At 43.1% G+C, this 26,859-nt stretch overlaps 1 protein-coding gene across 5 annotated transcripts in view; it reads left to right on the forward strand.

Moving 5' to 3' along the window:
• The first annotated feature begins 545 nt into the window (after positions 1–545).
• Positions 546–26,859, forward strand: part of NHSL1 (NHS like 1) — a 164,533-nt gene continuing 138,219 nt past the window's right edge. For all 5 annotated transcript variants that reach the window (XM_068677274.1, XM_068677275.1, XM_068677277.1 and 2 more), the window contains exon 1: positions 546–1,039. In XM_068677274.1, coding sequence (XP_068533375.1) covers positions 682–1,039 — 358 coding nt within the window. In that variant the 5' untranslated portion in view covers positions 546–681. The remainder of the gene's footprint in view (positions 1,040–26,859) is intronic.

Below are 26,859 nucleotides of genomic sequence, written 5' to 3' on the forward strand. Positions count from 1 at the left end.
CCGGGCAGGGTGAGGCTGCGGCGGAGGCTCCAGTTCGGGGAGCCGCAGGTAGGCGGCGGCCTCTGGTGCTTTTCCCAGGTTGGCGGAGGCTGCGCCCCCCCCTCTCCCCTCCTCTCTCCGCAGCTCTCGCTTTCCGGGTCGGGAGTTTGGTGCGCTCAGAAAAGTGCCTGCAACGGCGCCGGGGTTCCCCAGGTGGGGTTGCTCCGGGCTTTTCTCTCCCCTCCTCCTCCTCCTCTTCCTCCTCCCCTCCCTCTCTTTCTCTCCGGCCGCTTTCCCTCCTTTGTGGCCGCATCCAGGGCTCCTCTCCCCCCCCTCCCACGCTTCCTCCTCCCGCCCCGATCTCCACTTTCGGGGGGGGACAGCCCCGGGCCCTTTCCTGTCTCCCTGCCGCCGGGCGGAGCGGGAGCGGTGCCGGCACCCCCCGCACATGGGCTCCGTGCGGGGCTCCCCCTGCGCCGGGGCGGCTCCGGCTCCCCGCCGGCCCCGGCTGGCGTAGCGCGCCCGCCCTGATTCATTTGTTGTTGTTGTCGTCCTCCCTCCCTCCCTCCTTCCCTCCCTCCTTCCCTCCCTCCCTCTCTCTCCTCTTTTTCGGAACTTTTTCGGCAGGCTCTCAGCGCCGGAGACGCTTCTCTCTCCTTCCCCCCCCCCCCCCTCTGCTTTGCCCGCCGCCCCCCGGCCGCGATGCCGTTCCCCCTGCGGACCCTGGAGCCGCTGAAGCTCTGCAGGTTGGAGGAGGCCGGCGGCGACGGCTCGGAGCGGGGCGGCCCGGGGCCGGGGGACCCCCCCGGGGCTGCCGAGGGGGGCGGCCGGGGCCGCCGGGGCGCGGTGCCGCTTTTCGGGGCGCTGGAGCAGGTCAGCTCCTACGCGCTGGTGTCGCTGCTCATGCAGCTCTCCGACCTCTCCCGCTGCGCCGGGGACATCTTCGGAGGGATCCTGAGCGAGGCGGACTCGCTGTGCCACCGCAACGCCCGGCTCCAGCGCCGCCTGGGCGCCCTGGAGGCGCTGCTCGCCCGCCTCGACCACCGCAAAGTCAAGATCCGTGAGTGAGCCTCGGGGAGAGGGGGGCTTGGGGGGTGGGGGGGACGGGGGCTGAGGGCGCTGCGGTCTGGCAGTGCCTGTGCCCGGTGAAATCTCAGCCCTGAATCCTCAGCTCTGAAATCTCAGCCCCCAAATCTCAGCCCCGGGACATCCAGGGGGTTGTCAGCGCTCCCCGCACCACGAGATGCCCCCCGGCTTACCCCACCGTGCTGATAGGGGTTTGTGCTAGGTTTGGGGCAGCCGGGCTCCTGACAGCTCAGCCCTGCTGCCCCATTAGCTCTTGTGTGTGTGCACGGGGAGAGCCGGGGGAAGGCAAGGCTGGATGTGGTTTCCAGCTGCCTGTGCGTCTCTGCTCTCCTGAGCTCCCGCTGCGCTGCGTGCAGGCTGGTCCCGAGTTTGTAGCTGCAACTTTGTGCGGAGCACAGACAGCAAGGTCCAGGCGTGGCCTTGCGTCCTGATATAGCGACACTTCGGGGAGGTTTTTCTTAAGTTCCCTCATCGGCCTGAAAATCAGCCCTCAGAGGTGACTGATTGTGCAGCTGCACGTGGCTACAGAAAGTTTTTTCCCCAGCTTGGTCAGACTAGGGAGAAAGGATCATGCAGAAGTTGGATCTGCTACACGTAGTTTTGTTGGTGCATGTCCCAGCTCTCCACAGAGTAAGTGCAAGATGGGTTTCAGCATCAGCTTAGCTGTCTCAGTGTGCTGGAAACAGTCACAGATCACAGAAGATGCGTAAGGTGTAAGCCTAGCCTACACAGGCTTGATGCCCCAAGACCACTGATGGGCTTCATCTCAGTGGAAGTAGAAAGCCTGCTTTGTGCATCGCAAACTTGCCAACAAATTTGGTAATGAAGGCCTTTCTTAGATGAGGTTCAATTAATATGGACCCGGTATGGGTAACTTACCTGTTTCATTGCAGAATTATTCCTTACACTATTCCTTGTGGTGTACTTCAGTCAATTCCCCCCTGCTTCCAAAGGAGGAAACTGTCATCACTCTTACCAAAAGGCTGTTTCTGTGGTTAGTAAACTTTTGGCTAAAGTTTTGTGATAGCATGTTTGACTTCTTGGTGCTTCATGAGTGCTTGCCAAACTCAAGGAGCTTTTCCTTCTCACCAAGACAGATACATTCTTTTCTGCTAGTGTTATGTTAGCATGGCATGGCATAGCATGGTGCTCAGACTTAAAATACAAATATTTTCCTGCTGGAGATACCTGCAGTAAAGTGCTCTATTACATCGACGCCCTGATGTAAAGCAGAATTTATTTATCTCTGTGTTTAAATAGGGAGCTTATTGCAATGAAGTGATGCAACATATCTAAAGGGAAGAATGAAATGAGGCTCGTGCTGTACTGTACAAACCCTGACATTTTGCATGTGTCAGGCATTTGGTTATTGTATTCTCTCTTGGTCATCATTTGGCACAAGTTACATGTTTGCTACTTATTTTTTATTATTATTTTTATAACTCAGTTCTTTGAGCTAAGCTTGTTATTGTTTTTAATTTGATGATTTTTCCTCTTGTCATGGCAGTTCCCAAAACTGGGTGCAGTTCTTACGTTTGGCTTTCCCTGCTTGGTTTTAAATTCTTTGGTAGTCTCTGCTGTCAAACTTCATTTCACTACTTAACAGTTGCGTTGCTGCTGCTAATATTTACTTTTCAAAGAAATCATCATTAATTTTAAATTACGTTGATAAATGAGATGTTTCTAACCTTTTTTAAATTGCTTGAAATACAGCCTTCTTGCAAAGCCAGATTACTTGTGTATCAGTCCCAAGGAATTGATACGTAGGCTACCCATGTTGACATGAAGTTGCACGTAAAGATATGTCAGTCCTCTTGTTGCATGCTTTCTTCATGTTGTAATCGGGCCAAGGGGACAGGGCAGCATGAGTTGTAGTTACCAGCGTGAAGTCCTCTGTGATGGCAGCCATCAAGGTTTCTCTTCAGATTTAACCCCATTGCTGGCTTTAAAGGGAAATATCTCCAAAATAACAAGAATGGTTTAATTATGCTGGCTTTATTTGGGAACAAAGGCAAGTGTGGTATTTTTTTTTTTCTTTTTTTTTTCTTCCACTTCTGAAGGTACAGGAGGTTCATGGAGGAAACTGCTGGAGTAGGACTGTAAGAGGAACAAGGGTTGTAAATGAATTAAGCTACTTTCCCATTTAACAGATGCTTGCTCGTGAATGTTTTCTTGTGGAGGGAAAATATTATTAACTGTTGGACCTCTGGTGGCACACAGACAGACGAAACACAACATTGTATCAGATGATTTAAATATCCTGGTCTGGCTTTCAGGATGAAGGGGTAGGATGTTGTACACCTGCTTTTCAAATCATGGGTAATTTCCACTTGCAGAAATGTTTTCTGCTCTCTTTGTGTGGCCCAGACAATAATTTCCTCTTGGAAACAAAGCTTCTTGGGTGATCCCAGCACAATCTTTTATGGAAAGGACCAGGGAACAGGCAAACTTCAAATATGGGTCAAGAAAACTTTGCCTATGGAGGGTTGTTCTGTGCAGTCAGGAACACTACTTCTGTTGGGCTGTATCATGTCCTGGCATACATGAAGGATCCATATCCTCCTAGATGCTGCTGTCAGATGTATGTTACTACATATGAGGCTCTTAGGAGTCAATTACGTCTTGAACGATCCCTGCTGTTTCTCTTCTGTTATGAGCTCTTTGACATGCTTTAGTGAAAGCGTTGAAGTACATCCCCTCGCTCCGCCACATGCAGAACCTTCTGGTTTCACAGTCTGGCTGATAATGTCCTCTGGTGCAGTGGGCACTGCATGCTTGCCACCTTTACAAGGGGGAAACTTCCTCATCTGTCAATACTAGCTGGATTTCTGTAATGCCTGTCAACTGGGAGGCCTGTTTTGCAGGTGTTTTATACTGGTGTGCTGCATGCTATCAGATAGTTTAGTTTCACATATGCTGTAGGATATTGAAGGTAGCTTTCGGTTGTATGGGATCTCAGCGATGGTTGCTTTTTCTAGGGTCCACCATTGGTGATGGGGTTTGCTGGAAAGGTTCGGCTGTCTGTGGTTTCATTTGGCTGTCTTAACCTTTACATCTGTGGTGGCAGAGAAGCCTCTGTTTATGACCCACGACTTAGAGACTTGTGCCTGACTCCCTCTTGCAATTAGGGGATATTTGTAAGGCCATTTGGTGAAATGCTTTCCTGACACTTATTTGAGCTTTGCATGAAATTGAAGTGCCGCATGCAGTACTTGTGAGCTGACTTCAAGTGCAGTAGCCTCATCTAGAGAATTAATCAGATTCAGTAGATTTTCGACACTCTTTCATCAGGTTTTCATTAAGTTTGTGTGCATTGCGTGGTGCTTTGTTGTATGTTTCCAGCACACAGTCACCACAGGATGGTTTGCGCCATGGAGCTTGCCTAACAGCTTTTCATTTTCTAGGCACTGTGCATCTGTATTTGTGACCTAGCATTAAATGATGTAGTTTTCATCACTTTCCATTCTTAAATGTCAGGGTGGGTGAGGACAAGTGCTGCTTTGAAGTGATCAGAGCTCATCAAAAGGTGTATGATGGCAGCAGAGAAACCTGGCGTGAATTACAGGGTCTGCTCTTGGGAAGCGCTGTGAGACTTTAAACAGTCATTGTTTCTACAGTGAACACTGAAGGATGTTTTTTCCATTAACCTGTGTCTTTCACCATCAGCAAATATTTATGCAAAAATTAATATTGCTGCTCTTTTCTCTGAGTCCTAATGGTCTGACAGACTGGAAGGCTGTCCCTTCCCTCTTCTATGCCATTTATTTTTAGTCGTTCTGAAGAGATGTTTTGAGAGAAATGCTGGGAGGTTAACCTAATGACAACTTCTGGTTCGGTTTCGCCAGTAGTAGGATAGGGTTTGGCCAGTTGTACCTCCTCTCCTAACAAGAAGAAACTGATCCTGTGGGAGGGAGGAAATGCTACCTCCTAATTAGTGTTGTTGTTTAAAATCCTTCGGTGTTTGCTTTTAAAGGCACAGAGCATACTCATTTGATGTTCATGCGGAAAGTGTATGCATATGTATATGTTTTTTCATGTCTAAGCACATTAATGAAAGAGAGTGGGGGGGATGGGGAGCATGGCTTTCCATTTGTCTGCATGATGTAAGGACAATCCAGTTTACACTTCATCTCCTGCTATTTTGTTTAGTAAGTATTTTCCACTCTTTGTGTGTAAGGCAGTCCTGGAGCACATTTCCTGCTTTAGCTGAACAGGAAGCTTTATTCAGCTTATTCCTAGGGAAACCCCTCCTCCATCCCTAGCCACCAAAAGTGAACGTTATTCAGGACAGTACCGGCAGCAGGCAGGAGATGAACCGTCTGGCTGACTTTCTGGGCTTTCCGTAGCTTCTACTGTAAGGAAAGTGGGTACAAGATGTCCATCATCTTTGAAGAGCAAGAAGAAACCTTCTTTAGAAAACCCAACCAGAAAGAAAGAAAGAAAAAAAAGAAAGAGAGAAAGGAGGAGAGAAAAAAAAAATCACAAACCATGTCGTGCTGAAGCTTTAGCAAAAAAGGACTGACTTTCATCTGAAAAGTTCTGTTCTAACATACGACTATTTGGGTATTTGGGAGCTGCTGTTCAGCTATGATACTCTACAGATGCTTCAGGTGACCATGCACTGTGGTGCTTTTCTCCTCTCTGTAGCTGTGAAATACGAAGATTCAGCAGCAACTTGAAGCCATGTTAAACAGTTAATTGCTAAATTCGCCTAAGAAGAAGAAAAGGAATTTTCTCTTTTACCCTGTTGTAATTATTCAGATTGCTTCTGAGCAGCAATATAACTCTTCTTTTATTTAGCTAGTGCAAGACTAATTATCTGTGGAAATTCAACCTGATCCAAAAGTAGATTTCATTTGAAATAAGCAGGAAGAAAGCCTGAGTTAGAAAAAGATTTCCCATGGGGACCGTGGGCCAAGTCGCTGTCCTGCTGAGTGGCAAAGCTCCAGTTGAATTCAGTTTGATGAGGATTTGGCTTGCTGTTTTGAAAACAGTTGACACTCTTTGGCTGAAATTTAGAGCTGCTTTGTGTGTTGCTCAGAACCTATTATGCAACACCTATGAAGATTTATTTCTGTAGATCTTACGATTGGCTTGATCATTCAGGAAAACGGTGTTTGGGAGAGGTAGTTAATGAATTAAACATACTTGTATTTGGTTGTTTTTAATTAGGATCTATTTTGAACGTTCCTAAATATTTAAGGAAACAATAAAATGTCCTCAGAAGTTTCTCTTCCTATCCACATTGGCACAATCTCAGCTTGGTTCAGTGAGAGCTAGTAATCTTGGTCTTGTGGGCTTCTCTCCTAAGCTGCTAATATGAAGTTCCTGCAGAAGAGGCATTTTTTTGGGTGAACCTATTAACAAACATAAAACAACACATGGAAGCCACTGAAATTCCTCAAAACCTCTGCCTTGGAGTTGAAACCAGCCTTTTAGGAGTGGAGATTTAAGTGAGTTTTCCATAGAGGATAGGGAGCAGACGATGCCACACGTGCAGAGTGATTCTGAAGCACTTGGTGCCATGGCAGCCATGGGATGCAGCACTTAACCTTTCTAAGGCCAGGTCCACCTTGGTAATTTGTACTCAGGGAGAGGATTACTTGCCTTGGGGAGAAAAAGAGGAAGGGAGAGGTAGCAGCATGGTTATGCTTGGCGTTTTGAAATCCTATTTTTCCGAAACTGCTTTGACTGCCGCCCCTGAGGAGCTGGTGTTCACGCAGTACAAGCAGAAAGGGAGATTGAGAAATAGGAGGAATTTAAAAATGCACATCGAAGGCTTGGCAATTATGCAAAGTCACAGTTTCTTCTGTAGTCGTAAACTAGTTATCAGAAGAGAAGATCAAAGCTGTCCATCCTAACAGTTAACGAGATCAATTAAACATGGTAATTAAATGTTGTTCTTGGCTGCAGGTTTGATATGAAATCTGCTGATTGGATGGCGGTACCAGAGAGCCCGGGTGACATGCCACTTAAGAGACTGGAAAAAAAAAAAATCTCGGTACCTGTGGGTTAAGCCCTGCTTAATGTGGGTGGACTTGGCAAGTTGTTTGTATTTATATCGGACTGTGTTTTAGTTGGGCAGGGCTTCTTCTAGCTGCAGGCTGTCATGTTTTTTTTCTTTGTCATTTGGGAGTTACAGCGCTTTATGTTAAGTCGTTTTTATTTATTTATTTATTGGTCTCTTGTCCTTTAATCAGCAGGGTACATATGAGATTTCCTTGCCCTTTGACAATTAAGAGTAGTTAGAATATGAGCATTTAAGGCCCTGCTTAATGTGGTTTAGCTTGCGTCACCTTGCAATCTCGAGGCAGAGTAGTTATGCCTGCAGAGAGTCAGCGCAGAGTAATTACTTTGCCATAACTCCTCTGGGCAATTTCCCCATCAGAGACACTGGTCTACATGTTTTTATTTTTTTTTAGGTTAAGGCCTGTTTTATTTTTCTTCATCCTTCTCTGTAGCAGTCCAGGCTTCTGACCCCACACGTACTCTGTGGAGCTGCCCATCCTGCTCCTGGTGTGGATGCTGTGTGATGGCCATCCTGCCCCTCGCAGGCCATACCATACCTGGTAAAACAGGCTGTTGGCATCTCCCCATCCTGGCATACAGCACTCTGCATGTCCAGTAGTTGGGAGGGTTTGGGTGGAAGAGACAGAGACAAATGGGGTGAGATTTGGTGGAGCTTCTGGCTTTCTCATGACATCCCTGCCTCAGCCTTCCATTTTGTATCCCTGGCTGTTTGCCCCAGCGTAAGGCCTTCCCAGCTGGGGCAGTCTTAATCCTGTCTGAATCCGTCCCTTCAGTGATCGAACCATTTCATTGTGCTGGGTTTCAAGCATTTAAAAAATAAAATATCTGGAAGCAATAGCCCCATGAAGATCTGTCTCTTCTAAAGCCTGTGCCTGCATTCCTGGCAGCAAGCTTCAGGCCTCAGCACATTGCTGTGGTGCAAAGGTCTTGAGATCTTGATAATAACAACTGGAATTTTGTTGTTTTTTACTTTTTTCCTTTTTTTTTATTTCAGCTGCCTGAAGAGTTGGTATTCAGTTCCTACTTACACATAAAAATTAATCTGAAGGCTTCCTATGAACTAAATTTTTAATGCTTCCCTCCCAAACACAGAGACACCTGCTGCTCTCCTATCATAGTATAAATCAAGAGCAAACCATTTACACCATTACAGCGGTAGAAGTAGGGATATCCAGGTATTACTTGAAATAAGAAGCTCAAAGGAATTCACTTTAATTTAGCTCTGTGGCTGAGTTCTTGTAACTTTTGAGCTTAAATGACATTTTCATGTTTCAGTGTGTTTAATTTCCCTAATCTGCATGTGAGCAGCAGGCCTGTTTTAATCTGGAATTTAATATCTTGACGAGTGGACCTGTTAAGTTAGTTGATTGGATGTTCTTTTTACTGTAATCAGGCTTTAGTCTAAGTAAATTTTGATTAAGATTGTAATTTTTTAAGTGACTTAGCTCCCACATTTCAGACGTTAGGACTATGGCAGATGCCTCCTGAAGTAAATTGGAACTATGGATGCTTACCATATTTGAAAATTTGAGCCACTTAATTTTTCTACTAGCAATAAATACTAATGTGAGTTATAATGGAAAAACTATAAAGTAGGGATTCCAATCATACTGAGTAATAGTGACCGTGTTTCTTTTTTCTCTTTTTTTTTTTTTTTTCTTTTTCCCCTTTTTTTTCCTGGCTGAATTGCCAAGTGGAAAATGAATACAAGAGGCTTCTACACGTGAACGTTTTCTCTTCATTCCTCCCAATTTTTTTTTTTCCTTTCCTAATCAAAATGCTGGCTACAGAAGAGCTCTCATCAACTTCTAAGTGGTGAGATAAATATTGCCATACATTGGCTTACTACATATATTATTCTAGGTCAGTTGTCACATTGATAAGCTTTCCCAACAGTTTGGGGTTGAGTAAGAAAGCAAGCTTAGCCATTCTTCTAGCAAAGGGACATCTGTCTTCTGTTTTCTACTTTGGCGAGTTTTGGCTTTTGGCAACAGATGGAGTTCTCTTATGGGAAGCTCAGCAGGACCTGAGAGGGGTGCTTTGTAGGTTATCTCTAGTGGCACCTTTTGTTCCTATTGCCTGGGAGGAGAGAGCTCCGAAGTGAAGGGTGTTGGCTTTCCCTGCCTATTAAATATATAGTTGGTGCTAAATAACTGAATCTGTTTGAATGGCTTGAAAATGGCCTGAAAAACCAAGTGAAGTTTGACTAATGCAGAATCTTTAAGTGTTAAAAATCAAACTGCAAAATGTTAGCCACATGCTTCTTAGAGCTGTTTGAAAATGTTGAATTAGAAAGAAGGAAGCAAACTACCAGCAAATGGGAACAAGCTCTTACAAAGTTTAAGTAAAGCATTTATTTTTATTAGGTGCGGCATGTGATTTTCAATTTCGAAGAAATGTAGGACATGCAAAGGTTGCTTGATTACACAGCAAGATCTGCCTACCTTCCCCTCGCTCCCTCCTCTCCCCCTTCTGGACCTGTTGCAAATAAAATAAATTTTCCTGATTTTTTTTTATTTATTATTATTATTCCAGTATATGTGGTACCCAGTGAAAATGTCCAAGGATCTAAATTTCAAGAAATAGTCACTCTGTAAGATTGAAATGTATGTTAATGAATACACAAAAAATAGTGCAACGAAGTATATAGTTATAGTCTGTCTGACACTATTGTGATTTGTAGTGTTGGAAAGATAGAGGCCATGTATTGTGCAGCAGAGGAACAACATCTGCAGTCTGGGAACTTAAACATTTTATATATGAGAAAGAACTTACTAAGCTGTGCTTGTCCTGGGTGTGCGAGGTGTGCTGCTGCAGCCCTGCCTCCATGCTCCCAAAAATCCCCTGCAGCATCATGTAGGGTTGACCTCGTCCTGGGGAGGCAAGCGCTGATCCTAACAATGGTGGTTTGAGTAAACAGATAATTGCAGCTGATTTTGAAATTATAGTGACAGTTATAATTATATCATAATTATAATAGATGGTATGCAGGGTTGTAATCGATAATCATCCTCTTTCCTCAGGAAAGGGAGGAAAGCTGGAGAAATGAGGTGAACGTGAGGCAAGTCTCCCGCCCTGCTCTGTCTCAGTGGCCATCAGTGGTCCAGGGCCATTCAGCAGAACGTCCCCTCCGTGGAGCAGAGGGACACTGTGCTTGTCCTGAGGGACAGTGAAGCTGCAGTGTCAGCCTTCTTACCAATTTCCTTAAAACATGAGAAAGTATTTGTGTAGTGCAGCCACAACACAGATTTAGCTGTGAGCATAAGGCTCTCTGCCCTGAAAGAGCATAGTCTTAACAAAGCAAGCTAGAAGATGTCAATTCAGTGAAGTGTGGTTTGAAAAGACTTGGGTTGAAGAAACCAACATTTCAAAATAGTTATGGGCCTTCTTGAGGTCTAGAGGAAGAGCAGGTAATTAGAAATCCGCTGAGTGTTTGCCTGAGGCAAGGAATGCCACGAAAATGCAGAGCTCTTGGTGTTTCTTTAGTTTGTCAAGTTACAAAAGCCTCTGTTTGTTCTGTATCTGCTACAGAGACACCATGTCTATTTGACCATAAGGAAGACCAAAGCTGTCTGCAGTGCTCGTTATCTGGCCTGCTCCCACTCGTTGCTGAGGCTGGCTCGAATTCTGTAACTCGTGATGACCCCTCTGAAAAGCGTGGTATATGGGATGGGAGGGCGTGCGCTGTGAGACGTGTTGTTCTGGCCCTGTTGCTCTCGGAGAGCATGTTCTCCTCCTCTCCCTTCCCTTTTCCCAGCACACACAATACTGTAGATTTTTCCTTACTGACCATTTTGTTGCTGTTAGTAACCTTGCTGGCAAGTTTTGAAACTTGCTGCAGTCTGGAAATTGATACAGTTTGTCAACAGTAGGATGGGGAGTACATAGTTTAGCTGTCTACATAATGTACTGCAGGTTAATGCATCAAATACTTGAATGATTTAAATACATTATGTAGTACAACTGGTAGAAAAATGAATTAGGTCACAATGGACAAAAGCATGTCTTCATTTGAACTCATGTCAGCTTGGCATGTTCATGCCTGGTTGGTTTTGTCACTAGTTATGTCTATACATATAAAATATTTTTCATTTATATTATTATTAGTGGCTTATAAAAATAAATGTGAATACTTTGCCAGAAGTGGGAAGGCACCTCCAGAGATCATCTAGTCCAACCCTCTACTCACAGTAGGCTCAGCTTGAGCTGGATGCTAAAGGCTGTGTCCTGCTGGATTTTGATTATCCCCAAGGGTGGAGTGTCCACAACCTATCTGTGCAACCTGTGTCAGTGTTTGGTCACCCTCTCAGTAAAAAAGTTTTTTTCTTCTGTTTGAGTGGAATTTCTTGTATTTCAGTCTGTGCCAATTGTCTCTTGCCAAAGTAGTATAAACAGGAGTGCTCGTAGACTCTTAGACTCTTCCTTCCTATAAGGTTGGCCAAGAGGGGTGGTAATTTGTCCACCCAGGATAGGCAACCCAAACAAGAGAGATGGAGTACTCTGTGGCCTTAGGTAAATGTCTTAACACATTTGTTGGGTAAGGGAAAGTATTAGTTAATCAAGTAGCAAAGCTGGCAGCCAAAAATCACATAATTATTTACAGGAGGACTTATGACCTTGCAGTGCTTCTGTGGAATAACTTTAATAGTCTCAGCAAAAATGCCTACTGCTTTTGTTGAAGGACAAGATAATAAACTTGTTAATGAGAAGGATGGAAACTACCTCCAGTGGAGATAGTGGAAGCTATTTCCGCTGTCTCACCTTACAGTTGGCAATGTCTCTTTCAGAGTGGAAAGCATTTGGTGTTTGCAGGAGGTGTCCTGAACAACCCTTATGCGTGCCCAAGAATTTCAGTACCAGCTTCCTTTTCGAAATTGTCACAAAGATTCTTGGCTAGATTTTTGGAAACTGTCTAGGATCTAGGTTACATTAAAACAATAGCCTTTTTTTGCTTGTCACCAGCAGCTTTGTTAAGCAGGTTAGAAAGGATACCGTATAGTTCTCTTCTTCATCTTGCTGGGGACAAGCAAAAGAACTCCATTGAGAATTACAGAAAACACCTTTTTCATCTTCCACAGCAGAAGTAGGTTGAATAAAGTAGCCCTTCAGTAGCCTCAGTTGCAGTTAATGAATGTATTTTCCTACCCTTCCCCTAACCAAGCACCCTTTCAGGGTGAGTTTAATTGGCAGCACTTTGAACACATGATGGTGCTTTAAGTGAAACCTGTGATTTAAGGGCTAAATAAAAGCTGTTGGAGAAAAAATTACTTATTTTAAAATGTTTTTTTTTTTTTTTTTTTTTTTTTTTACTTAGACTCCAGGATTATCTGGTACTTTACATAAAATATTACTTACACACACACAATGGTAAACTATTATTATACTTTTTTTTTTTTCCCCGAGGAAAGTTCATAAACTCTAGTTAAAGTATCCAAATTCACATGGAGGAAGCCAAACTGGCATTTGATAAAGCTATATTTAAAACTCTTGGCAGGACTTTTGCCATATGAAAGATATTATGTGTAAGTTCTTGGAATAAAACTTCAAATTTGAGATGTCAATTCAAAAGACTATCCGATCATCCTAAAATTAAGAGATTTAGATACTGCATCACCATTTTGCATCAGAATTCTCTTGTCCTACACTCTCTTTGAATTGTACATGTACACTGATTTTTGTTACAACACCTCTGGGAAATATGCAGTGGATAAGCTTGCCATTTCAGGTATTTGGCACCTCTGTTGCTTTCTACTGTGAAACCTTGCAGAAATGGGGTTCATTGAGAAGTCTGGCTGTAAATACTTGAGCATAATGAAGGTTGTTTTTTTTTTTTTTCCCTATTGTGTATCTAAGGAGAATAGTCATAGCCTCTGGAATACATCCTGTTTTCTCTGCTGCTGTGAAACAATTGATTTTTGTAATGGCTTCTACATTTCTTTCTTTTGCTAAGGCCACCAGCACCCTGGACTTCTCAAAGCCAAAGTCTTGAGTTTTTAACCAAGCTTTGTTAAGATTTGTAATGAGTATGTTGTAAGAGCTGGACAGCAGAGGTGAGGTGAGCGGTGTTGGGCCTGGTGCTGTGGACTTCTGCCAGGGGTCTGGGGTATCCTGGGATCAGAAAGTGGGTATTATGGGTGTCTGTGCTGCCATAATTATTTGATGTTGCCTTTGCTTTTTTATTTTTTATTTTTCTTCTGCAGATGGAGAGGGTAAAGTGGGTAGACCAGAAGGCACAAATTGAGAAGGATGGATTGAAAAGAAAAAAGATTACCATGGGAGGCAGACGACAGTCCCATTGAATTAACGAGGTTCTGTCCTCTGCAGCCACCTTGCAGCCAAGTTAGATTATTGTGTATGTTTTGCCGTTGCCAGGTTTTTTGACAGGCTTTTGTTTATAAAACCCAGATGAATGGGAGGGGCAAAAGTACCACTTGTTTTGTTTTGCTGGAGGGAATTTTAGAGAAAAAAAAAAAAGTCAAAAATCTGCAATAGATAAAATGTCATGGGTGAGATCCTATGAAGAGTGTTGATGCTTAGGGTGCTCAGGGTTGCCAGCATCCCTATGAGACCTCTAATAATGACCAGCTCTCTTGTACTGTAAGCTTTTAGGATCTTCTATAATATAATGATTTTGGGAATAGTCTCCATAGCCTCTCTGAATACCTGATGTTTTGCTGAATTGGGCTGATTTTGAAAACTAAGACAACTTGAATGAACAATGAAAATAATTGCATTATTCCCTGTAATATTCCATAGATTTTGAAATACAAGGCATTGTTCATCATCCCAGTGTTACATGAAATTAATAGTTTATTATCATCATAACGTTTCATTTAGGTCCACTGAAGAAGTTCACCACATCAATAACTTTGATAATGATCAATATTAGGATGGCCCAAAGCTGCCTCGGGTTACATGTTCACCTGTTCATATGCCCAAAGACACTCTCTGTGACACTGTGATTAATACTCGCTCCTTCAAATCCAGCATGTGCTGGCAGCCCTCTCACTAGCCTGTTGATTAATTTCTGTGCTGAAATCTTTCCTTCTGCTTCAACAGTCCTCAAAAGCCTCTCTCAAAAATCCCCGCTTTGATTAATTCTAGAAACCCTTTGCAAACAAAATGAAGGATGTTTTTACTACAGAAACTGATTAAGGATTATAATGTACACATGCCTTATGAAGTAATTTCGGTATGTCTGAGAATTTCTGTGGACAGGGTCAAAAGCTTTTTGACTTCAGTTAAGTAAATTTCACAAAAAGAAGTATATGTGATATCCCTAGTGATTAATAGCTCTCAAATACTTACTCCAGCTGAGTTATGCAATATGAATCTCTGAAGAATTCACAGTAAAAAGTTTGTGAATGGTAGACGTGAATGTCTGCAGTGGCTTTTGAAATTTTATATGTGGAAAGTGCTAATGGGAAAAATATTTTGCATAGCACCTAAGGTAAGGACAGAGTCCAGGATTTTTTGAGGCCTTGAGTTTTAGTCCCACTGATTTAATACTTTGAGGCTTTGCTATAAATTGTTCCTCATGCTTCTGGCAGAATAAAAGTTGAAAGAATTCAAGGAAATTAGATTAAGGTTGAGAAGTAAAAAATAACAAATGTAAAGGTGCGTAGCTCATTCTAACTTCTGCATGTAAAAATGTGTTATAATATACTTCAGATTGTATGATAGGGTGCTATTTCTGAGTACCTCAATATGGATTTTTTTTTTGGCAGCATGATGATTAACACTTACATCAGTCCTGAATCTTTCAGTGCTTTTCGCTTGCAACCCAGAAATTGGAAATGAACAGACAGGTACGGAAAAAATCTTTCCAATAGTTTCTCTGGTCTGACCATGAAGAAGTTTTCAGCATGATCAGAAAGCTCAAGTGAAATTTGAAGGTTTATGGCATCTCTACAAGGCCCCAAAGATCATAGAAGAAGTGAGGAATTTTGGGGGGTTTGGCCTAAAATGGAAGTTGTGGCTGTGTGTGCTTCCCTAGGTGGTTGAAGGTAGAGCAGGTTCCTTCTTGTCCTGGGGCACGGGGGCTGGAGTTCACTTGGGATATCCAGCGTCGTTTGGCTGCGGGGTGCAGGAGAGGAGCAAAATCAACAGTTTCAGGAGTTAGGCGGAAAGGAAATATAGTAAAACACTTGTTGTGGTAAAGGAAAACATACCTGAACACATGCTAGAGTGAGATCTCCAACCCAGATAGGCATCCAGCCTGTGCTTATCTTGCCTGTGTTGTTCCCCCTTACTGCTACCTCAGAAAAAGCTTTGAATGATGAGGCTGGTGGGGCTCTCACTTTGCTCCAGGCTGCCTGCATTGCCATGGTCGTGTCCCCTTCTGTTTGTCCATCACTCACAGGTCAATGTCTTGTCTGGTACCACACAACCATGGTTTCTGCCCGGTTTATATGGTGGCTTTCAGGTCTCAACATCCTGTGTCCAGCAGCTGTACCCCTACTTTCAGTTACCGGCCGAAAAGCTGCAACCCAGACAGACTTGTCCCGTACTGAGTGCGGCTGCCTGTTTTGCTGGAGCTGTGCTCTGCCTGGTGGTACAGGTCGCTTCATGCAGTAGTGTGAGATTTTGTTAGAGACAGGAATTGTTTCCAGTCAGAGCCACAGCACAGACCTCCAGACACTGTGCTAATGGGGCTTGGATGATTATTAGAAATAAAAAGAAGAGAACTTTTGCTAATGTAGGAATGCGGTGCGGTGTCTTTGTTTCGCTGAGGACAGCCACACCTGCAGACAGTCATGCGTGGCAGCGCTGTCATTTCTGTTGCAGGGGAAGATGAATCTTTTGCAGCGGTGCAGCTGGTGACCAGCAGCTTCTTGCTCTGGTGTTTTACTTGGTCCGTATCAGAACCTGCTGATCAGATGTGCAGAAGAGTAATGAGAAGCAAGGAAGAAATTTCACTGTAGTTGAAGCCGTGCAGTAGCGGTGGTTACAGTGGTCTCAAACATCAGGTCAACACTTTGAAAGAGGTGTGGATTTCAGACTGTCTCTCAGTATCAAAAAGAGGAATCAAATGTTGTACAGAACTGGATTTCATAAAGCCCTAATTTTATTTATTTAGTTTGTTTGTTATGCTGAGGAAAGACACTTTACCCCACACTTGCATTCACTTAAAAGGCTATTTCCTTTTTGCTGTTCTGTCTCGGTGTGTGTGCATACCAAAACATGAGGAAATGACAAAACAGAGTGCTAAGGTGACTCCACAGGACAGGCACGATCACTGGCTGGCACAGAGGCGGTGAAGCACATGTGTAGGGCATCTGGCAGCTCCTGGCAAGCAAATGTGCTAAACAACTTGAGGAAGCATGGCCAAGCGCTGCCATGTGCGGCTGCTGCCAGTTAATGTGAGTTAATATAAGTTCGAGCAGCCCCAGGTTACAGTGGCACTTGAGAGAAAACCGTCAAATGGGAGCCAGTTCTGGTACTGTCTTGGCCAGCTCTCCATCACTTTATGACCGCATGGTGTTGGCACTACCTTTCTTCACCTCTTCAAAGCCAGTGGCAACAGTTTAAAAAAGGTATCCTATTCCAAAATAAATGTGCACATGCAGATTTGCTGAGAATTAGCACAAAGTGTGAAATGAAAAGAGGTTACTTGTTTTGGTGTACGTTGGTGTGTAGTTTAACTTTCTGTAACCATTCCCAAAGGATATAATAAATAATGAAATATTTAAACATAAGGCCTCATTTTCTTTAATAAATGGCTTTGAATAAAATGTTCTGAACTATTCTGTAAACTCTGTAGAGTGACTAGCGGCATGAACATGTTTTCAGTATTTTTGTTCAGCTTACAGGTTGATAGACCACTGTTTAAAATGATTCCCTGTTTGTAAGTGCATTAAGCTAAAATACATTTTTTCAAATACCATTTGAAAGTCAATATTGTCTTAAGATCAGCTCTATAGCAGTGATGCTTTTAGGGTTTCTTTAAACAAACAAACAAGCAAATAATCACAAAATAAAAAAATTATCCTGCTCAACTCATTCCTTAAAATACAGCAATTCCCCCAACAGAAAATATTTTAAAACATTATTTTTAGCTCAAAAGTAACTAATAAATTAAAAAAAATAATAATTGAGATTCACTAGCCTTCTTCTCACCTGCCTGTTATCTATAAGTTTGTGTGGCCTGGTCTCCTGTATGGAGTCATTGCTATTATTGCTAGCTGAGATCTGTTCTTGGTAATGTAATTCCCCACAGTAATGCTTTTTATTTATTAAACCCTGAATGTCAACTCTGCACCATGTGTTTATGATGAGAGTGAGGTTTTTCAACCATAGGCATTACTCTAATTTACATGCCTGGAACTTCACTCTTCATAATCTTCTGCGGTACTCGTTCTTATTCTTGTAATAATGGAAATGCAGCTGAATAGTTATGAAGTAGTGTGAGTATTTTGAAATTCTTCCATTTTGTGGACAGCACCTGGATAGTTGCAGTTTGTTCCACCTTGGTGCCTCCCAGTCTGACCAGAGACATCCTGCTCACTGCCGAGGGGTGTCCAGCTCATCCAGCTGGCACTGGGGCTGCCCACCCAACTCACCCCTATTTATTAATTACTCGTTCACTGAGGATTGTGCTGCTGTGGCATCTGTTCGTCATTATATCTTATTGAAAAATAAGCCACTAGGAAGAATATAGGAGGGAGAAAGAGAGTGTGGTATCAGTTTAGAGCGGAGAGTTGATAACAAATGCTGTAGTTCAGGTTTCTTCGCTGACATGGAAGCCTTGTACTTTCATACAAACAATGCACATTGCTTTCATCACTTGTTAAATGAGGTCTGTGCCTGCTGCTTGCAGGTGCTTTGATTGTTTTTAGTTTATGCATGTATCAGTGGAAAGCTTTGACAATTCTTGGGTTTTCTTTTTTTATCCCTTAGCCTGTGATATCTCCCCCCACCAAGACATGGTTGTTATCTGGCTGTTCTGTGGATGGCTTTTCTCTTTGTTTTCTGAGGCAAAGTGACACAGAGAACACTGAGAGGCTCTGACAATGCAGAGGCTGGAGCCTGCATTGAATCAAGGCTGTGGGAGGTGGCACCAGCTGCTCCCTGGGACAAGGTTGGGAGCTGTCACTGCGCTGGTGTCAGCAGCTTCCCTTCAACAAGGTGATGGGGTCGAGCTGGGATTTTTAGAACAGTAACAAACAGAATCTGTGTCACGATTGTGAGATAGCTTCATACGTCAACTCTCACTGTTTTGACCTAAAATAGGTTGGATATGATTGCTACCTGTTCCCAAACAGAATCATTTTTTCACACAGTAATATATGAATAGGCCTTCCTTGCCTGATGCGATGCAAGAGTGACAGAGCCATGTACAGTGTGTGTGCCTAGCTGTTGGAGTGGTGCTCTGCATAAAACTGCAATATAATTCAATCTACGATGACTTACCTTTCAGGACAGCTTCTGTGTCTTTTCAGCAAGTTTCGGCCACCGGAGCATGTAGTTGATCAGAGAAATAAGCAAAGCTGAGATAACTGTGGAAAGAACCTGGCAGGAACTTTGGCATTGCTTACTATAAAAGCATACATGCATAACTATGTCCTTGGGAGGATGTTACGACATGCAGTTTCAACTTGATGTCCAGCAACTTACCTTGCAAGCTAAACCTGAAGGCTTAAGCTCAGCTGATACCTCCCTCCTTGACTTTTTAATTCTTTAAGGACAACTCTAGGTAGCTTTCATTTAGTGGTCTCTTCAGGCTGAAGCCTGTTAGCATGCACAAGCTTCAGACACCGGGCTGGTGTGAAATTGCAGCACTTTTTATTCCTCCTGTTGAAGCTAAGGTCATGGCACCAGAAAACATGAAATTAGGGAAGAAGCCTCCTAGGCTTTGTAGCTTAGGAGTTAGGGCACTTTGTTGGTTTTGCTTAATGTGGGGTTTGGTCAGTGCTCCAGGATTTTTTTCTACTTCAGTCCAGTGATGTCTTTCATGTCTTTAATAATAATACCAACTGTTATTAATAAAAGGTTCTGTGTATCCAATTCTGGGTTCTCAGTTCCATGTAGTTTATAAATCTAATTCCTTTACCTAGATAGCCAAGTATTTTTGGCATGCCAAAATGGAAAACTTTGCTTCCCATGTTTCTCTATGCATCCCCTCTCTCTCGCTGTCTCTTTTTTTTTTGTCTGTATGGACTGGAATTTTCTATTAGCTGAAATTCCTGTTTCTTTCACACACCTTGGGTACTCATTAGTTTTACCTATTGAAATTGATGCCAGACCTGTGTAGCTTGATCTACTGCTGCAATTAAATGCAAATCAAACCAGTTTTGCTCAACGTTAGTCTGCATTACAACTCAGTGATTAAAAATGCCCAGTGTCTTGAAAAACCTGAGTCACTGAACTTCTCAGCGTGGTACAGCAGTCTGTGACTTACATGGCAGGGGCAGAAAGCAGCTGATTTTGAGTTCAGAGCACAGCCTGCCAGATCCTAAATATGTAGGAGACACAATATTAGCCTTTCCTCTTTGTGGCTTATTTCATAGATATGGAAAAGGGCCTTTTAGAAGGCCATTCATAAATGGTGTGTTTCATGCAACCAGAAACTAGTGCTAATGTCCAAGCAGACAGGCCTGCATTTTTTGCATTTTTTTTTTCTCTCTGTTCTTTTTTTTTTTTTTTTTTTGCTGGAAACTCAGAGCTTTTAGGACTTCCCATAACCCTGCTTTCCCAGCAGCTGGGGCGGGAGGGCTGCTTCCCCGTGTTCAGCCCTGCCTAGCTCTTCTTACATTCATTGGTTTCTCATCTCCTTTTGCATTAAGATGAAGTTTCCTCTTCCTGCTTGATGGTTGTTTCTTTAATTTCCTTTTTTCTTCCCTTGCACATCTCTATCCTGTTTTCCCTTGTTCTATACATTTCCCTTTATTATTGATGCTTCCTAAAAAGCTCTTGTGTTCTGGAAGTGTTCTGGTTGTAACAGTCATGCTCTTTAAACTGAGCTTTTTTTTGGTGATGTGCACATGGTGCCTGATTTTGAATTTCTCCTTGGGGTGGGGAGTTTGTTACTGCTCCGCACACTTGCCCTGTACGGTGTTTGTAAGCACAGCTACAGGTACAATTCAGCTTTCAGTGCTGTGTGATACCTAGCAGATGTGCTGGAATGAGCAGGCGTATTGCTACTGATGGTGGGTAGCTATTTACCACCCAGTGTACAGTTATTGCCTAGTTGCTTCTCATCAGTGTTGTGTTTCATCTGATTCCACCTCTATGCATGTGTTCATTTCTAACGCTAGTCTTAAAAAGTTTGGGAACTGCCTTAAGATTGTCAAGCTGGTGACACTCGCGGGTTGTCTATCTGGGATGCTTGATCACATTTTGGAGCTTTGTCTACCCACATGAAGTAGGCATTTCTCAAAATCAGCCCCAACACAGAATCCAAACGCAGTGTTAAAGTTTTTACTTTGTTTTCAATGTCTCCAATAGAAAACTGTTCATTCAAATGGAATGTTTAAAATTCACGGTGTTTGTATTCCTTGATGCCTTGGTCATATGTCACATGGATCCTGCGTGCCTAGATTGTAGTTTGTCAGCAATCAAATTAGAGTCAGGATTTCTGGGATTTTAGCATCATGTGGATTTTTTTGGTACCAGTGTCATCAATGCACAGTAAATCTTCTGACTTTTCTTGGGTAAGTGTGAATTTACCATAGCCAGCCAGTCTGGCTATTAATAGTCACAGTACTGGTGAGCAATCTGATCAAATGTTGCCTCCATGAAAGCTGAGATGAGTGGCTAGCTAGCATTGTAGTGTTTTTCACCTTTAACGATTTGTGTTGGATATGAACCAATGTTCCAATATTTGGACCTTGGTCAAACCGTGTCAAAACCCTTGGCTTTTGTGAGGTGCATTTGTGGCCTGCCCACAGCCACTGCTAAGGAAGGAAGGGTGATACAGGTTTCACAGTGACAGCAGTATTTTTGGCCTTTCACCTGTAAGTAGTCTCATGTTGCAGTGCAGAACCAAAATGCAAAGAGCTCTGGTTTGGGGGATCAGGTTTTTGACCTTCTCTGTAGCCTTCTGGGTAGACCAAAAGTACAAGTGGTGGCATTTTGTAAGAAGAAAACACACTCTCTCTTGTAAACTTGTGTATGCAGACAGTGTTTAGTTGGTTGAGCACTGGAGTATCATTGACAAGTCTTGAACTTCAATTAGAGCTCTACCAATGATCCTCCACAGAAACAGGGACAAACTCTGCCTGCATCGCTACATTCACCGAGAGATCTGATTCAAGTGAGCTAATAGGAAGCATTGAACAATTCAGTGAAGAGTGCATTCCTTCGGCGCTTCCTGTTGAAACCAAGGCCTCTCTCCATTTCCTATTTTAGCCTTGCTACCGTTAGTAATCCCATCTAAGCCTGTGCTGTGACTCCGAGTTTTGTGATCCAGCTGAAAGCTAAGCTAGGAGGAGGAGGAGGAGGCTGGTGCATCCTCTGCAGGGGCAGTTTCCTGCCTTGCGCTTCCCTTTGGCTGCTCGAGATTTAAGTCATGGGGGAGTTAAGTCATGGCAGTGGGGGAGGATCGAGGCCACACTTTTTTATCAGTAATGCTGAATTCAGCTGAGTGTGGGGCTTTGGCTGCTTCCTTTGCCACTGCATACCTCACAGTGCCCCAAATCAGGGGCTTAAATACGGGAAGCAAGGGGAGTAAAGCAGGAGCCTCTGTCCTGCTCGAGTCCTTGCATCCTGGACTCCTCTTTGGTGGTAACCTGTGAAGGCTGCGAGCAGGGGGATTGTGGCAGAGGCATGGGCAGAGGCCCTGGTGGAGCAGCAGGAAGCCTGAAGGGAAGAAGGCATCCAGGTGGGAGCAGAGATAGCCATAAGTAACAGTGGGGTCGGTCCGGCACCGGGGCACCAGCCTGGGAGTGCTGGAAGGGGACAGCAGCAGGGAGCCTAAAAGGGAGCAGATATAAGTGGCAAAAGGGGGAGGAGGAAGGAGAGAGAGAGTGTGTGTGTGTTTGTTCTCAAACAAGCAGAAAAAATGCCTGGAGGTGGAATTAGAGGGACTGGCAGAGGCTTAGAGCCTGGTTGAGATGGTGCCGGGGTGTCAGCTGCCATGCTTGTGTGAGTGGGAATTGGTGTCCTCGGTGCCAGACCTGGTACTCGCAGAGTATGTCAGAGGTCTTTGGTTTAGGCTTCGGAATGTGGCATTTAAGTAAAAGCAAATGTTCTGCTCTGCCCGAGGATGTCTCCTGCTAGCAGAGGATTTCTGTGCTACCCTCTCAGTTCATGATCGTGCCTGAGGTTGTATAAATTCCTGCAGCAGAGTGTAAAACCAGAATATAATCTGTTCACACTGAAACATTTGCTTCCTGATCCTTCTGAAGGACTGGCTTCCCAAGACTGAAATATAATAATGATTATTTCAGCATGGCCAACCTTGCTTATTGCCCTTTCCTAGTAATAGTTGCTGTGTGTTTCGAGAGGAATACCCATTCATATTTTTCTGAATTTGCATCTTCTTACCAAAGTATAGGTTGAATCTGTTGTACAAAATAATGAACGTGATTGAGAGGGAAGGGAAGGGAAGGGAAGGGAAGGGAAGGGAAGGGAAGGGAAGGGAAGGGAAGGGAAGGGAAGGGAAGGGAAGGGAAGGGAAGGGAAGGGAAGGCCCTCTCTAGTGCATTGTCTGGGGAAGTCTCATGCAGCTTGTCTTTGGTGGAGGATGTTTTCTCCACTTTCAGTTGCTATGTGAAATGCACTAACTCCAGAAAACTGTAATTGGCGATCTCAGGGGAGGTCAAATATAGAAATTATACTTAACCATATGACATGAGTCCACTTAAAAGCCAACAGAAATAGAACTCAGCCACAAATAATATAATGCTGCAGTAGTAATAAGAGACTGTATTCTTTTTTTTTTTTTTTTTTTTTTTCCTTTTATGTTCGTCCCTGCATACAATCCTGGTAGATTGGTTTTGGGAATCAACCTTGTACAGTTTCAGATGAAGTGTTCTCTGAGGGAGAGCAGTGGTTTTTACCACAACAGTTCTCTGCAGGGTGTGCTTAGAAGACCACAGGGTTCCTCTTCTGCCCCGCCAGGGCTTCTGACTTAAGAAAACTGATTTGCAATCCCTTTGTAGAATTCAGATTCATCGTGTACAATCAACTGAAACTTTTCCAATGAAAAGGAAGCTTGCTTCTGGATATTTTTGCAGTAATTGGACTAATACTGCATGCATACAAAATAAAGCAAACTCACGAATAAAGATCTAATCATTGAAATTACCTGCTTCAAGTGTCAATACTTCAATACAACCTACTTCAATAAATGCTTCAAGGGTGTCAAGTTTGGGTTCACGTGAGCAGTGTCTGTATGGTACAGATGAGCAGTGTTATGGGCAGGACATTCAGGTTGGGAGATCTTAGTGAATGGCTGAGAAAACTACAGAAACCAGTGCCATGAGTCCTGTTTTTGTACTCAATTCTTACATCTCTGGACTTTCTGCCATGGATTTTTTTTAAAAACACCAGTTAAGTAAATTTGACTATTTGTTTGTAGAGTGGTAGGTCCTCCTGTGTAGATGGGAGAAAATTTTGGAAAATGTAACATATTGGATAAGAGAGAAAATGTTTTTTTTGTTTTTTTTTTTGTTTTTTTCATATTATATGAACAGTTTGTTTTTTTCGGTCAAGATTGTTTCAGGTTTTTCAGTGAATGTTGCACTTTGCCATGCTTCAGAAATAAGGATCACAAAAATCCGTAGTCACGGTGTGGTCGACAGTCTCGGTGCCTGTTTTGAACAGGAGCTTTGCATAGTCTGGTTCCCTTGGAAAAGGACTTGACGTGCTCCTTCGGGGCTGTCTTCTGTCTTGGGGGATGGACTTAGAAACTGTGAAGATTTACAAGCACGTGTTGAAGAGCTGCAGAATATCTGGTTTCACAGGCTTTCCTCCTATACCGAAAATAACGTTTCTGTGTGCTGTGTAAGCAATGAGTGGTGGTGGAGATGTGTTTTGTCTGTGGCGGGGAGGTGGATTGAAAGCTGAGAAGCTGCTGCTTGACAGCGAGGGTTTCCCTGCTTTCTGTCAAGTTGTCTGCAGTTATTTGCCTACCTGTTTTTTTTTTTTTTCTGCTCGCAGCCCGACAGTCATGAATTTCAGTCATTTTGCAGTGGGAAATTTGACTGCCCAAGGGGCTGGGGTTTGTGCATTATGGGCTTTGGGCCCTGTGCACGACGTTAAGTTGAACAAGACACATCTGTACATCTGCCTGTCTGCTGCTCTGTCAGCCTGCAGAGCACGGGGCTGGGGAGCACAAGGCACCCCCGCAGCAGGGGAAGAGCAGGGGGAGGCAGAAGTGCAAAAAATGCTAAGTCCTTGCCTGAGCGTAGAGGCTGCTTTCTGCTGTGAACTTTTGTACCCGCAGAGCTCTTGGATTCAGCATGGCCAGTGGGAGCAGTCAGGTCAAGAGCCGTGTTCGTGACAGCCAGGCACAGGCAGCCGGGGGAAGAGCTGCAAGAGCAAGGGGAACCTACACACATTGGAAACACATCAGTTTCTCGAGTCCTTGCAAACTGAAGAATCACAGAATAATTTTAGCTTCAAAAAGGCATTTGGAGTTGAGCTGGTGCTTTTTGCAAGCTGGGATGACCTTTGCCGTTCTTAAACTGCTGCTCACTGTGAGAACAGAGGGGAGGCAGGAGATGAAAACTGAGCAGAGTTCTTGTGCCTGCCAGTGAATCATCTACCACTTCCCACTTCTGGTGGGAAAACAGTAACTAAGAGAGCAAAGTTGGGAAGACCCTGGAAAAAATTAAGCATGGATGAGGCAAAGAAACGACAAAATCTTGAATGTAGAATGGTGGCAGTACGGGCATGGCATGTGAAGTTCCTTAGTTCCTTTTTTTTTTTTTTCCCAAGTTCAGTTGAAGCTTTAGTTTGTGGTGAGATGGTTTTTAAAATGCTGACATTATCAAGGATTGACAGTACAAGCCAGTCAGATGCATCACGTGGATTGGAAAGTGTTAAACAAAGCACACAATAACTTTATTATTATTGTTTCTAAATTCATCTTCTTGGTGAAATTCTTTTTCTTTCAATTCTCATTTTGGGTTTACTGTATGAAAAACTCTGGCTTGATGGGTTACAAATGTTTTCATGCAAGCATATTAGCTTTTAGGTTGGTACGTAAGCTGCTTTTTTAAAAAATAAGAAAGCAAATAAGCTTGTAAAATAGTGTATTGAAAACAAAAAAAAAAAAAGTCTTTTTTGCATATAGACAGATCTGATTCATCAGAAAGCATCAAGATAATTGTCACGATTTTCATTTTAAAAGGAAACCAAGAAATCTTGGCACAAGTGTAAAACTTTCTGTTGCTATACTGGCCTGTTGCCTGGAGCTAAATATTTGCCTCATGAATTTTCCTTTCCCTATCAGGAACAGGAAGCAATGTTACAAATGAAATGCATTAAGGTTTGTAAGTGATGCCTGTTATTCAAAAAAAGGAAAGATGCAGTACATGTTATACCCTTATAAATGAGATGCAACGAGGGATAGGGTTTTCTGGCTGAATTTTGTATGGTCATTTATTTTTCATCATTTAAGTACTTCCTGATGTGGAGGTACTGTACCTTCCTGCTGGAAATCTCCTTCATCTAGATAACTACATATTAGAGTCAATTTTAGTTGCACAATTTCAGGCACTGTCAAGACATGTAGATGTATTTTCCTTTTCTACCGGGGATGTAGTAGGGGATGAGCAATTGATTCCTGTTCTTTTCTCTCAGTGGTAGGCCAGCGGGCTACATGGATACAGTTGATGATATGCTGAATGGTTCTCGAAACTTAAGCATCACATTTCTTTTTCCAACTTGGTGGGCTGTTTTTTGTTTGTTTGTGACAAAGGTGATATTGCCAGTATTGATTGTCTGTATAGCCTACGCAATCTACTCCATGCATGGAAAATAATAGCGATATTTAACAGTAGTAAATCATTCAAGCATCCTTGATGAATCTTCAAGGCAGATTGCTTTTTGTCCGTGTTCTGCTTTCTAAGTAACAGTAGCCTTATTTATAGTATTAAAGGGCAAAATTAAATGTCAAAATAAATTAGCCAAGCTTAATTATTAAAATTTAATTTATTTAATTAAAAGCCAAGGCTTTTATTTTATTATGCAGAGGTGTTTTTTTTGTTGTTGTTGTTTTGTTTTGTTTTTGCTACTGTCTGCATCCCTGATGTGAGGGAAGTTGCTTTTCCCCCAGTCTCTTTCCAGGGACATCATATTGTCTGACGTTCAATTGTTTCCCTTCCATAACATATAGTAAAGTAAGATTTCTGATCTCCAGTACACTTACATATTTTGTTCTTTTTTATAATTAATTCTCATTAGTTTTCCTTTCATTTTGGCCCTGACATGCAGCTGTGAAAAGGCTTCCCTTCTTAGCAAAGGATACCTGGCATTAACTGTTCACTGCATGTATCATTACCACATATTTATAGTTCTTGAGTTATGCTAGTTTGAACAAGAGCTAGACACAGAGTGGAGTTTTTCCATCTGTTCTGGAAAAGCTTTGCCTGGTAATAAGCACTGCAGTTAGCTGACTTACTCTGCTTTTTGCTAGTGCTCTCAGCTTTCTCCAGACACTCAAGGAACAGCGGGAAGGCACTGAGGTAGCTGTGCTTTGACTCTGCCTGTGCATGACCATACACCCTTGTCAAGTCAGACACAGTAATTTTAGAAAACTGCTGTACTGTCTTTTTTATGTTTACATTTTTTAGTCTATATGGGCAGTCGTAAGAA

The sequence above is a fragment of the Anas acuta genome, chromosome 3, assembly GCF_963932015.1.
Source record: "Anas acuta chromosome 3, bAnaAcu1.1, whole genome shotgun sequence".
NCBI lineage: Eukaryota > Metazoa > Chordata > Aves > Anseriformes > Anatidae > Anas > Anas acuta.